At 40.5% G+C, this 14,309-nt stretch overlaps 1 protein-coding gene across 9 annotated transcripts in view; it reads left to right on the top strand.

The window, feature by feature from the left end:
• ACACA (acetyl-CoA carboxylase alpha) overlaps positions 1 to 14,309 on the top strand; it is a 247,263-nt gene that overhangs the window by 175,480 nt on the left and 57,474 nt on the right. For all 9 annotated transcript variants that reach the window (XM_079797353.1, XM_079797348.1, XM_079797349.1 and 6 more), the window contains 4 exons: positions 3,352 to 3,621; positions 6,286 to 6,383; positions 11,516 to 11,636; positions 12,196 to 12,306. In XM_079797353.1, the coding sequence (XP_079653479.1) occupies positions 3,352 to 3,621; positions 6,286 to 6,383; positions 11,516 to 11,636; positions 12,196 to 12,306 (600 nt within the window). The remainder of the gene's footprint in view (positions 1 to 3,351; positions 3,622 to 6,285; positions 6,384 to 11,515; positions 11,637 to 12,195; positions 12,307 to 14,309) is intronic.

Genomic DNA, 14,309 nt, shown 5'->3' with positions numbered 1-14,309 from the left:
CAGCATCTCCTAATGTTTACATCTTACATAGCCATAGTATAATTATAAAAACTAAGAAAGTAATGTTGGTACAATACTATTCAATAAACTACAGACCTTGTTTTGGATTTCACCGGGTTTTTCCAGTAATTTCCTTTTTCTGTTCCAGGATCCAGTCCAGGAAACCATATTTTGCATTTAGGTTTCAATGACATGTATGTGTATTATAGTTGATACTTATCTTTCCATGGTGTTTCAGCTAATTCATAACAGCTATAAGGAATGGTTAATTTTTCTGTGCCTTAGTTTTCTCATGGCAATAATAACAGCTGCTTTTGAGTTAATAATAATAATAGCTATTATTTGAGGATTTTTATAAGACAGTCTCTGTGCTAATCTAATGTGGTGTTCCTCGCAACAATCCCTCCAGAAAGATACTGTTATCCCCATTTTATAATTGGAAAAATTCAGACTAGACCAATTTAAATGACTGGTCCAAGGTTATACATCTAGTATAAAGCTGAGATTTGAAACAACACAGGCTGACATACCCAACTTAAACTTTTAACTTTTAAATGTTGACCATATTGGTCAACATTTAGTATAGTACAGCATGTCATAGATGTTCGATTAATGGTAGCTACTAGTATTCTTGATATTAAAAAAAATAAATAGTTGATTAATGTTTAGAACTGTTGTTCTGTGATCCCTAGAGACATGGACAATGTTCTAAGCCCTTGGTGATGACTGTTTTCCAAGTGTCATTTTAAAAATGAAATGACTATGGAATCAACAAATATTTATTACTCCCATATTATGTGTAGAGACCCTGCTAGGCACTGGAGATGATATAATGGCTCAAACTGGCAAGCTCAAAGCAGTCCTAGGCAGTATATGATTAATTATCAAATAAGTTCTCTACATGAAAGTCTTAGTAGGAGATCAGAGAAGAAAAGGGTCACTTTAGGCTAGGGGAAGCTTTACTAAGGAAATGGAATTTGAATGAACCTTTTTGAATGGGTAGATTTAGATAGGTTGAGAAGAGAGAAAGGAACAAAACTTTTCATGATGCTAATTCTAATAGTTTGTACATCAAACCTATAGGTGCTATTAATTTTGTATGTGGGGACACTGAGACACAATGAAGTAATTTTCACAAGTCACACAGTTAATAAGTGATAAGGCCTGGGTGTGGATGCGTTTGTTTGACTTCAAAGCCAATGCTACCATTATATAACCTATCATTTGATTAGCAATAATATCTAAATTTTAGTGTAAATTGAGCAATAGGTGCTTTCTTAGGTGTTTATCTCTTCCACTAAGGAGTCTCACTATGCTAAGACTGGGCTAGCACTCTCCATTCTGTAAGGGTACAGTTTTAGGGGAGAGGGGGACCATTGATGAGGAATTAACTTTGGAAAGAACATTGATAAAGAGTAGTGTGTTCTTGGTGCTGCTGGGTTGACACCTAATTAGAAGTCAATATTGCAAGCATAATGACCTGGCCAGTTGCTGAACTGACTGCCAGAGTGACACAGTTAGAGTCCCCAGGTAATAACAAAAGAGAAGAGTATTATTTGCCTGCCCACTGCCACCTAGACACAATGTTTGCATTAGCATGCAAATGCTGAAGTAAATTCTTCAGGGCTTACATCTAAGTTGCTTCTGGCCTAGGTGGCTAAGGTTAATATATCACAAAATTTGGTGTAAAATGGGGTCTTTCTAACTACAGATGCATTTAGAGAAAATAGCTTTTCCTTCCTGAGTAACAGAAGAGATGTTGGGTTAGAGGGCCACGTGAGAAGGCAGGTAAAATATTTCTCCCACATAGGCGTTCTCTTAACCAGCTTCTTAAAACCATGACCAAAATTACCCTGATATTTGGAGTTTCTCTGTACTATTTTTTTAGATTATCTGTTTCTCTTTCCTTTCTGTCTTTAATGAGCAGATAAAGTAATATCTGATCTCAGAAGGTGATTGGATTTTTTTTCTGTGTGTTATATCCATTTTTTGATTTGTATTTTGCCAATGGTATAATACTTTAAATAGCTTATATTCATCTGTAGGTGCTTCATATATATATTTCTTAGTGCCAAGAATCACAAATAGCTGTGTGGGAAGCTTCAACCAGCCTGATTACGGTGGATGTGCAATTGGATTGAGGAATGTGTACTCAGAGCTTATGATCACTGGCCCGGTTGAGTCTGGGTGATGCATGTGGCTTTCCAGGGATGCTGCTATTTACATCTGTTAATGGTCCTTCTTGATGGCCGGCTCCCCAATGAGGTGAAATGCAGCAGCCTGGGGATGAGGGACCATGGCTGCAGATGTGGCTGGGCTCCATTAGGCAGGACCAGGAATGCTCATCTGGTGGGCTTTGTGTTTGGGGGCGAGTACTGGGGGTGGGAAGGAAAAGAAGATAGAAATGGGATGGGGGATGGAAAACATTCTCTATCCAGGTATAGGGAAACAGACAGGCAGACATGAAAAACTGCAGCTGTAACTGGAATGTGAGTGAACAGAAAAGAAATGGAACTAGCGAATAAACAAGTAGTAGGATTGACTAGTTCTCATATAGAAGGAGATTAAAAGAGGAGAGGGCTGTGAGGATTTGGGAAGAGACATGTCACCCCTGCCTTTTAAGTCAATATCATTTATTTGTGTGGCTGGTCAGATGCTGCTGAACAGAGAGCAGAGATTTACATAGATCGTAGTGCAGCAAGAGATTAGTTCCTTGCATCCTTTGGTTTTCTGGTTCTGGGAGAAAGTGACAAGAGGTGCTCACAAGAATGCGATGCAGAGCTATATTACATTCTTGCAGAAATGGAAGATACCTGAAGCAAGCCAGTGAAGAATGTTGCTGTTCCTACCAAATGCTAGAGGACAGTAAAAGGATGCAGAATCACAAAAGTTATGCAGTCCATGAGAGGTGATCCTCTTCCTGTCCTTCCATATGTTGAAGATTTCTAGGAAAGAATCTAAAAAAAGAAAAAGAAAAGAAAAATGAACTAGTGTCTTAGTAGATAATGTAAGTTCAGGAGTTCTGGAATTAATTCCCAGTGCCATGGCATTCTTCCACAGGGATTCTGAGTACATTTTGGCTTTGGTTTCTTTTTTGTTTTGTTTTTTACCTCTTTGAGCAGGCCCAAAGATGGAATTGAGATAACTGAAATACACAGGAAACCAGCTGTTTTCAACATGATCTAAAGAAATATGCTAGAATATGTGTTCTAGTTTCTCACAGGGAGCTTGGCTCTTTAGCAATGTGTATGGATATCTACATGAAGTCTGTGTCTGATACTTTCAAGGAACCCACAAAGAAAATCAGCATGTAAGAAGCTCGTATTTATTTGTTTGTTTTTGCTTTTGCAGATTGGCATGGTGGCTTGGAAAATGACCCTTAAAAGTCCTGAGTATCCAGAAGGCCGAGATATCATTGTTATTGGCAATGACATCACATACCGAATTGGGTCCTTTGGGCCCCAGGAGGATTTGCTGTTTCTCAGAGCTTCTGAGCTTGCCAGGGCAGAGGGTATCCCACGCATCTATGTAGCAGCCAACAGTGGAGCAAGAATTGGATTGGCAGAAGAAATTCGTCATATGTTTCATGTGGCCTGGGTAGATCCTGAGGATCCTTACAAGGTACAAACTAAGGAAAAATAATACTTCAAGACACTATATGGTTATGCATATGTGTGTGTACATGTGTAGAGAGGTGGGGGAGAGGCAGAGGTTTAAATTTGAAAGCCAGTATTGATGGTGAACCATGTTGGAAACAAATTGTCTCTCAATATGTTCACCTGGTTTTTTCTCCATCTCTGAAGATATATTGCTGATTTTATGGTTGAACACTATGTGAAATAGTAGGTATGTATTAGCATGTGACATGCTATACAAAAAATGTCTGTCTTTAAACTATTCCACTGTGGCTTCCGGAACTTATTGTCAGTCATCAGCAACATCCCTTATATCCTCAGCTTCTTCTCTGTTCTCCAGCCTGTATTCTACTTAAAACCTGCCTGTCCTTTAAATACACTGCTTCCTTTATAGCCCTCTTAGGAAGTGAGTGATTTCTCTGTTTTTGTGTTCTCAGGCCTGGAAGGGGAACAGCGTCTTCCTTGTGCCTCGTTGCTATTTCCAGACCCTTTTCCCTCCTTTCTCTGAAAACCTCTGTCTTTGAATCCAATGTCATCAGACTGTGCCATATTGCCGCTGCTGCTTATTATAGTGTTCCCCAACCTTAGTCACTCCCTCTCAACCTTTGCCTCTTAGTTGCTGGGACATCCTAGCCTCTCATTCCCATAATCTCACTTTCAAGCTTCCCTTTCTTTGCCTCTCCTCCATCCTATCTTTGCAGCTCACTTTCTTCAGTACCCAAGTCCAGCAATCCTTTGAACCCACCAGGACCTACAACTATTAATCCTACTACCCTTCATCTGTTACTCACTTCTTCCTTACATCCTCATTTTATTTCTATCCAGCTTAAATTCTAAGGTCAATCATAGGTTACTTATTATAATCACATTATAGGTACCACCTTTCCTACACCCTCAACTTTTTGGCTTCTGTCTTCATTCTGCTTACTCTATGCCTTTACAGCCCTGTTTAAATCCAGCTCTCTCCACCTACTCCCATACCTGAACCTACTTAGCTGAACATTGATAGAGAAAAATACCAAGTGCTGTTGACTGGTCTTTAAATTCAAGTTTACCGACCTTTTGAATGATAGTCTTACATCTTCTTCTCTCTCCTCAAACTTTTAACACCTTCTCCCATCCTCACTCTTAGCTGATGACCTTGTTGTCCAATTTACTGAAAAAAAACACACCAAAAAAAACCAGAAGCAATTTGAAGACAGCTTTCACAAGCTCCCACATATCTGCATCTGTGCCCTTACTCTCCATTGTCTCTCCTGTACTTTAGGAGAATGGTCCCTGCTCCTGTCTAAGGCCAATCCCTCCTCTTGTTCACTTGATCCTTTCTCTTCTTGCCAACTTAAAGATGTAGATCAACACATCTCACCCTTCCTCCCCCCCCCCCCCCCCACCACCCCTGCTTCTTGTACCATCATTTTCCCCCTCTCTACTGGGTCTACCCCTTTAGCATACAAATACTTACCTTGAACCCGCTAGGCACACTCATGCCTCAGTACTTTTGCACTTGTGGTTCCTTCTGGTTAAAATGTTTCCCCTCCCTCCCCCAATATCCTCATGTCTCATTTCTTCAGTTCTCCAGGTCTTTGCTCAACTGACACTTTCAATGAAGCCTTCTTTGGTGATATTGTGTTTTATTTTTTGTAAAACATTATTCCCATTATCTGTGTTTTACTTATTTAGTTTGTACGTGTTCTCTCTTACTAGAAGATAAGTTCCATAAGGCCAGAAATTTTTATCTGTTTTGTTCGTTTCCATTTTTCCATTTTCGTATCTTGCACATAATAGGCACTCAATAAATATATGCTGACTGGCATACTAATGATACTCAGTGCTACAAAGTGTTCTCGTCATAAGTCATGCAAAGTCAATGGCAGATTCATGTCTCTTCCATATTATATTCACTGTGTCTGCCTAAATGTAGCTTCTAATTCATTGAGTTAAATGGTGGGCATAATTTCTCAAAGTATTTAAAATGTTTTTCTCTGTTTACTTTTTTTTTGGCTGAGTGACTAATTCACTTAAATTAAACACACTATCATATAACTCTACTTCGTATGTGAGTATATATTTGTATGTATAAAAGTAAATCAATTATGAAATGTTAGTATAATTTTTAAAATGTAAATAGGCATTAGGAGTTGTTTATTTAAAAAAGCAAAAGGCTTGAGTTCAGTGGTTACTGATTATTAGCACTGCATAGACTGCTGATTTTAATATTGAATATCCAATATTGTGATTCTTTCAATTATCCCATACCCATTTATATTTTTATGATATTATGGATTTGAGAAAGTGGAGCATAGTAATTCACATAATTCTTTAATTTTGTGTTTATGTCTTTAATAGAGGTGTCACTAGAGATCAGAAAGTGACCCTTTAACCCTAGTGAAAATGAAATAAATGGAATACACTTGGCATTGCAGCTACAAGACATCTTGTTTCAAGGACAGACAGTCAGTGACTGGAGAAATAGGCACTTCCATCTTTCAAAGGAGAACTGTCTATGCTAGTAATCTATTAGACAGTAACTCTAAGAAGTGATGTGGCAATTTAAAGCTAGCTTTGGAACAAGCTGCATTATGCATGCTTTGCTGTGTCCTCTGGTTATGTGGTGATGGCAGATAATGAGTTAACTATTTGTGCTTCACAGGGATACAAATATTTGTATCTGACCCCTCAAGATTATAAGAGAGTCAGTGCTCTCAACTCTGTCCATTGTGAACATGTGGAGGATGAAGGAGAATCCAGGTAGGTATATATGTATCAGAATAATTTGGCCCTGGATTAGAGGAAGGAGAATATGATTATTTTTTCCCTACTATCCTAGTCATGACCTTGAAGAGCAATGAAGATTGCTTGTTACATATTTAGAGGTTTTAGGTTTGTATTTGAGGTCTACCACTTACTTGAAAAACCTTAATTATATTTATAATATTTATTCATTTTATAAAAGTCAGAACATGTAAACAATTATGAATAAAAAATAAAAATCAGCTACAATCTTACCTAGCGACACAATATTTATTAATGTTATTTTTCAATTACAGTTTACATTCAATATTATTTTGTATTAATTTCAGGTATACGGCATAGTAGTTAAACAATCATATATCTTACAAAGTGGTTTACCGCTGATATTTTAAGTACCCACCTTGTATTGTACATAATTATTACAATATTATTATTTTTTATAAACATTTAATCACCTTTATTTATTTTTTGTTTGTTTGTTTTTGTTAATCCTCACCTGAGGATATTTTTCCATTGATTTTTCGAGAGAATGGAAGAGAGGGAAAGACAGAGAGAAACATCAATGTGAGAGAAACACATCGACTGGTTGCCTCCTGCAGGGGCCCTGACCAGGGCCCAGGCCAGGAAGAGCCTGCAACCAAGGTACATGCCCTTGACTGGAATCGAACCCGGGACCCTTTGGTTCGCAAGCTGATGCTCTATCCACTGAGCCAAACCGGCCAGGGCTATTACAATATTATTGACTGTGTTCCTTATGCTGTACTTTTTTTACATTCCCGTGACTGTTTTGTAACTACCAGTTTGTAGTTCTTAATCCCTACACCTTTTCACCCAGCCCTCCAACCCTTCTCTCCTCTGACAATCATCAGTCTACTCTCTGTATCAATGAGTCTGTTTCTATTTCGTTTGTTCTTTTATTTTGCCGAGAGACACAATTATTAATGTGCAGTATATTCTTGCTGTCTTTTCCATATATGTATTTTTCCCCTAATAATTGGGCTGTAATAGGAAAACTTTTGTTAATTTGTTCTTTTCACTAAAAGTTACTTTGGGAAAATTTTTGTATATTTAAAAATATTATTTGAGAATAACATGGTTTCATAGTATTTCATTGTAATGAATATAACATAAATGAACATTCAAACTATTCCAAACTTTCACTGTTAGTCTCCCTGGGCTGAGCATTTGTTATATAAACTTTTAGGAGTATCTCTATTTCCTTTGGGTTAATTTCTGAAACTGAATTACTGGTTTAAAAATATATCCATTTTAAATATTTTTTTATGATTTCATATTACACTCCCACTGGTAGTTTATAATACTACTAGAGGTCCAGTGCATGATTGAATCATGCACGTGTAGGGTCCCCTACACGCTTTTGCTTTTGATCACGGGGGAGCTGGGTGCCTGTCTGCTGGTGAACCAGGCCTTTCGGAAGCCTCCGGCACGGCGGAGGCTTCCGAAAGGCCCGGTGCCGGAGCAGACAGGCACCCAGCTCCCACGCTTTTGATGGTCCGCGGCGGGACGTGAGCTCGCTGCCCCAGAGGCCCCTTCTGTGCCGCAGCACAGCCATGGCGCAGACGCTGGCCCAATCGGCTACCCCGGCCACCCCGAGTCCCGCCCCCTGCGCCTCCCACTGGCCCAATCGTGGGCATAGCAGAGTGATGGTAATTTACATATTACCATTTTATTAGGTAGGATTTGTTTTTCCTCTTTAGTTTTTCTCCACCCTTGCCAATATCAATTGTTAATTAATAAAATAACATATAAACAATTTGTTATTTTAACTGGTATTTTTTTTTATTACCAGTGAAGTTGGTTAAAGCAAGTTGTTTTTCTTTTCTGAGCTTTAGTTTCCTCATTTGTAAGTTGAAGGCCAAGTAAACTAATATATGTAAAGCCCTTAGCATAGCATGAGCACATAGTAAACAGTTAAAAATCCTGGCTGTTGCTGTTATTGTCTTTAATAAGGGAGGTGGTGTTACCTATCACACTGGATTGTTGTGAGGATTAAAAATGATATATATGAATGTGTTTTGTTAATTTATTGCACTATGTAAAGGTTTTTACAACACCAGAGGCCTGGTGCACGACTTCGTGCACAGGTGGGGTCCCTCTGGGTGGCCTGCAAGGATTGGGCCAAAACCTGCAGTCCAACACCACCTGCAGCTCCTACCTACTGCTCCCGCTCATCCCAGCCCCACTGTGCCTGCCTCGGGCTTGTGCCCAATCAGTCCCGATTGGGAGAGGCTCGCCCTGCCACAGCAGCGCTCGCCAGCCATGAGCCCTGCGTCTGGTACCCTCCCAAGGGGAGTGGCCTGCGGGATCAGGCTGAAACCAGCTCTCCAACATCCCCCGAGGGGCCCCGGGTTGCAAGAGGGCACAGTCCAGGCTAAGGGACTCCACTGGTGCACAATCAGGCCAGGGAGGGACCAAGGGAGGGCTCCAGGGCTTTTCTGGCCCATCTTGCTCAGTCCTGTTGGCCAGACCCCAGCAGCAAGCTAACCTACTGGTCAGAGCATCTGTCCCCTGGTGGTCAGTGCACGTCATAGTGACTGGTCGACCTGTTGACTGTCTGCTCCCTGGTGGTCAGTGCACATCATAGCAAGCTGTTGAGCAGTCTTAGCATATCATTAGCATATTATGCTTTGATTGGTTGTTCGGTTCTGCCGTTTGGTCTATTTGCATATTACCCTTTTATTATATAAGACTAGAAGCCTGGTGCATGAAATTTGTGCACTGGGGAGACGGGGGGGGGGGGGGTGTCCTCATCCTGGCCTGTCTGTGCCCTCTCAATCCGGGACCCCTTGGGGGATGTCCGACTGCCGTGGGGAGCGAGCCTAAGCCAGCAGTCGGACATCCCTCTCGCAGTCTGGGACCCCTCGCTTCTTACTGCCCACTTGCTCGCTGCTCCTTACCGCTCGGCTCACTGCTCCTTAGTGCTGCTGCGGAGGCGGGAGAGGCTGCCGCCACCGCCGCTGTGCTTGCCAGCCGTGAGCCTGGCTTCTAGCTGAGTGGCGCTCCCCTGTGGGAGCACACTGACCACCAGGGGGCAGCTCCTGCATTGAGCATCTGCCCCCTGGTGATCAGTGCGCATCATAGCAACTGGTCGTTCTGGTTGTTTCACCATAATGGTCCCTTAAGCTTTTATTATATAGATTAAAATTTGGTACTACTTTAAAGAATGGTAGCCTCAATGATAGAAAACTCAGATCATAGAGCAGAATGTGGGAAATTTTCACTCTTTTCCATGTAATACAATGGAAGAAGAGGGCACTTAACAGATCATGAACACCTGTGAAATAATGTGCAGTCCTCAGAAGGGAAAAGATCTGCTTTGCAGGGAAGGCTGACTGGGTCCATGAGTGTTTGTGACTGTATGGCTTATGAATCTTATAAAAAGAACACATTAATCTCTCTCCGCCCTCTGCTAAATTAATGCGGCTCATTAACTCCTTAAGGAAGATAAGCTTTACCTGTAATGTAACTCTAGAAGCTAGAGTCTAGATATAGAGCCAAAGGAAGAATTGGAGAATTTGGGGGAGAAGCTAAAAATAGAAAGGCAAGGGAAACTGGGAAGCAGAGATGCAAAGTCACAAACCAATAGCAAGGACAAAGAAAAGGAATTGATGGAGGGCTCGAAGTAAAGAAGGGAGCAGAGAAATATGGGGGCAAAAAAAAAGTAGTTTAAGAGCCACTATGGGATACTTATTTATTATTTCAATTTATAAAACTATGCCCAGTGCCAAGCCTTCTGGGTACACATGGAACAATAAATAATATATGCCCATCTCTACTTCTAACTTTGTATTTTTCCTTTCTTTTATTAGTTGCATTCCCCATCTCCCATTTCCCATTATCAGTTATCACTCCTAATCCCCTGCCAAGAAGACAGATGAGTGGCTCCCACTGGATCCACAGGATGCTTTCTGGACAAGTTGGCCAGCATTTCACTTCTACACACATTCCACCTGCCTCTCCAGAGGCCTGTAGCCAGGAACCCTCGTGCATACACTTGATATTTACAGAGGAGTAGGGATAAGAGTGCATTGTCTTGACTTTCCCCTTCATCCCTGTCTTAGAAAGAGAGAGAATTTTTTACTATAGAATGTGGGCTTATCATTCTCACTACACCTCTGGATTTTTTTGTTCCTATGTAACAGCAGAAATTGATGATTTAATGGCTATTGCTTATTGTAGAAATGTGCATTGATTCTGCCTCTAAGAAATTTGTTCTAAAATCTGAGAGCCATCTATGTGGCAAACCCTCCCCTTGTTGCTTTAATTTAACTCATGTCAACTCTTAGAGGTAGACACTGTTATCCCATTCCCCATTTTATAGAAGTTATTGTTATCCCCAAAGTCACATTGATGTGTGTGTCAGAGCAGGGATTTAAATATATCTACTTAGTTCTAGACGTTGCTCTTTCTTTTATACCATACTAGAGGCCTGGTGCATGAAATTCATGCACGGGTGCAGTCCCTAGGCCTGGCCGGCAATCGAAGCGTGAGCGTCTAGTGTGGAAGGGCAGGTCCCAGCTGACCTCTGGGCCCTGGGACCCCCAGGTCCCCGTGCGCCCCCCTCTACCTGAGTCATCGGCCCCTGCCCGGCTCCCTCAGTGATTGGGAGCCGAGCGGTGGCCCCATCCCCCGCCGCTGCTGCTGGTCACCGTCTGCAGGGCGATTGGTGGGGCGATCTGGTCCCCCTTGTACCCACCTTGGCCTGGCGCTGTCTGCTCACCTTCTCCACCATCCTGCGTGGTCCTGTTCTCGTTGGGGCCCACCGGGGCTGGCAGCGCCTCCACTGCTGCCTGCTGCCAGTGCCACATCACTGATTCCTGCCATATTCCATGCCACCCTCTGGTGGTCAGAGCATGTCATAGTGAGCGGTCAAACTCCTGATTGAAGGGACAGTTGGCATATTAGGCTTTTGTTATATAGGATTGCCTCTAGACAAAAGAGGAACCAAGCTACGAAGGAAAGATACATGAGTAAAGATTATAGGTTATATATAAGCTTCCAGAATGCTTTCTGTATGCTTTTAGTAGCCTTTTAATGGTGATTATTCTTTTAAAAGATTGTTGCTGTTGTGTTAAATTGTCCTAATTTGGCATGTCTATATCCAATAGGTACAAGATAACTGATATTATTGGGAAGGAAGAGGGCCTTGGAGCAGAGAACCTTCGAGGTTCTGGAATGATTGCTGGAGAAGCCTCATTGGCCTATGATGAGATCATCACCATTAGCCTGGTAAATCTTGCCTGAATGTGAAATTTTTGAAGAGCTGACTGTGTAGCTGGGATTCTTTTTGCCCCATCCCTGCTATTCAATCCAAAACAAGAGCATTTCTTAAAGTTTTTATATCTACAATTTGATTTTAATTGTAGATAATCATGGGAAGATAGGATAGTGTAAATAATTGAATTTCCCAGATAAACCTGATATCTACTTTTAGCCTTTAGTTTAATTTATTTCTCTAAATATTCTATCAGAGTTTTAACAGCTTAAATTTCTTCTCCTCTTACTACTTTATTTGTTCATACCTCTAATATCGATGCCAAGCAACTGTGAAATGGGCAAAAAATATGAGACATAAAGGAGCTAATACTTGAATCATTGTATGAGTTCTGTATCTTCTTTTCCTTGACCAGGAAATTTCTATTTTTAGTATTGTTATTAAACAAACTTTATAAAAGCAGTATTTCTTTTTTTTATTTCTGTTAATGTGAGTTTTACATATCTGATCCTTAGTTTCTACCACTTAGGAGGGGATATAAATATGTGACTTGAATAATTTTTTTTTTTTAAGGTTACATGCCGAGCCATTGGAATTGGGGCTTACCTTGTCCGGCTGGGACAGAGAACCATCCAGGTTGAAAATTCTTACTTAATTCTGACAGGAGCCGGGGCCCTCAACAAAGTAAGTTTCTAGGGGTTGGGAGAAGTATGTGAAGCTGTCTGAAGGTTACTGCGAATTCTTGATTCAGGATCCTGATTGGGAGGATGCCATGCAAGCCATGCCTTCCTCAGTCTATCTCTTCACCTTTCCTTCCATCTTCCCTAACCGTTGCCTTGCTTGCCTGTTCATTCATTCATTCAACAAATATTTTGAGTATCTACTATGTGCTGAGCACTGTTTCAAGCCCTGTGGATATGTTAATGAACAAACCGTATGAAACTCCTGCTCCAAAGAGTTTACATTCTAGTGTTTTTCTAGAAAGAGAATTAATTGAATGTTTCAATTCTGCCCTCCCTCCCTTTTTCTCATCTATGAGTAAGGGAAATGATCTCTATTTCCAGACATAGAGCTGTTCTCTGAAATATCCTCTGAATGTGTTGAGGATATCAAGTTTTAATGTGTCGAGAAATCTGTGAATGTACCTCTCAAAAAGGGCATGCAACGTGGTTCCTTGTGCACAAAGTACTTGGTAAATAGAGAATGGAAAGATCGGTAGATGGATGGACAGATTGCTGGGAAAGAGTATAACATAGAGGCTTATCTTCCCTTCAAAAGAAATGCTTGTGCCTTTTCAGACCAAGCTCATTGGGGCTTTTCCTAAGGGGGGGATATTAAAAGGTGTGGTAAGGTCACTTTATGTAAGAGTGAAAACTGCCTAAGAATACCTGAATATACAAAGGACAATGTAGTTCTGACTTCTTTGCAGGCATAGGAAAATTATTTTCTCTCCAGAGCCTAGGAATATGTAATAGTCTGGGACAGGCTGGCTGACCTTATACAACTCATATAACCTCTCAGCTCCTCAGCTTTCTTTATCTATCAAACGGGTATAATTACTTTTAAATAATACTGTGGAGATGAAATGAGAAAACATAAGTAAAAGTACCTAGTACTTGGCATAAAGTGCTGGCCCTCATTACAATTTCAGTTCCCTTTTCCTCTCTCTTACATAGTTTGGTGATTGAGCTTGTGGAGTTACACACATGCTAAATTGTATTGGATATTGTGTTTACCAGACATGCACTCACTTTTTTTTCTTTTTTTTTTATTAAGCCTTGACCTTCAGGTAGAAGGATAGGAATTAAGTGTCCTATCCTATCACTCTCATTTTGAAAATGTTGATAGTTCTGTTGGTCCAGTTAGCTTTTGTTGATGTCAGAATGAGAATGGTTTGATGTGATCAGCTTGTTCTTTGCATTCATGTGTTCTTCTCTGGGCTTGCCTTTCTCTCCAAGGAAAGGCAAAGATTGTGAACCACCAATAGTGAAGGAAATAATTCCAGTGGGAGAAACTGCTAAGTGTTCTACATTTTTTAAGTTGCTCTTTTGCATATTTTCTTAGGATACAATATTGATGAATGTTGAAGAGAGTTGTTGATTCCATTATTTGTGAGAATAGAATTTAAAGAAGACACCTGTATTTCCATAATGTTTCTGTGCCTCAACAAAGAGCTAATTTCTGAAATGTATCTTATTTCAGTGGGTTTGTTATTTTCTCCCTGATACTATGTTTACACAAATAATATTACAAAAAGCAAAAGTTTTGTTGGGGTGTTGTTGCTAGTTTTTTGTTTTTATGGCTAAAAACTAGCTCATTGAATTTCATCTGTGCCTTTAAGAAAGCTTTAAGGATTTTGTTTTCTTCAAATCTGGTTAAATTGTTCCGGACAAATTCATTATATTTACCATCTTCCTAGCCTACGGGGCTGCTTGTTAAAGGAGAAGCCCAGTTGCAGGAGAAAAGACAAGTGAAGCTGCAGCTGTAGCTCAACAACAGTGCTCATTTCCAGGAGGACATGATCATTTGTGGCTGAAGGGAATGATCAGTTATAGAGGTTACCTAATCCTGCTCCTTCCGCTTCTCTGTTTTCATGTCAATGGCCTCTTAAGTATAGAGTCATGTTGCTGGAAGACACACGATTTCATGCAGATTCATTAAAAATGTCCTGTCTGCCCCTTTGCCTA

This window comes from Cnephaeus nilssonii (assembly GCF_951640355.1).
Source record: "Cnephaeus nilssonii genome assembly, chromosome: 19".
NCBI lineage: Eukaryota > Metazoa > Chordata > Mammalia > Chiroptera > Vespertilionidae > Cnephaeus > Cnephaeus nilssonii.
This window is presented reverse-complemented; position numbering and strand designations above follow the sequence as displayed.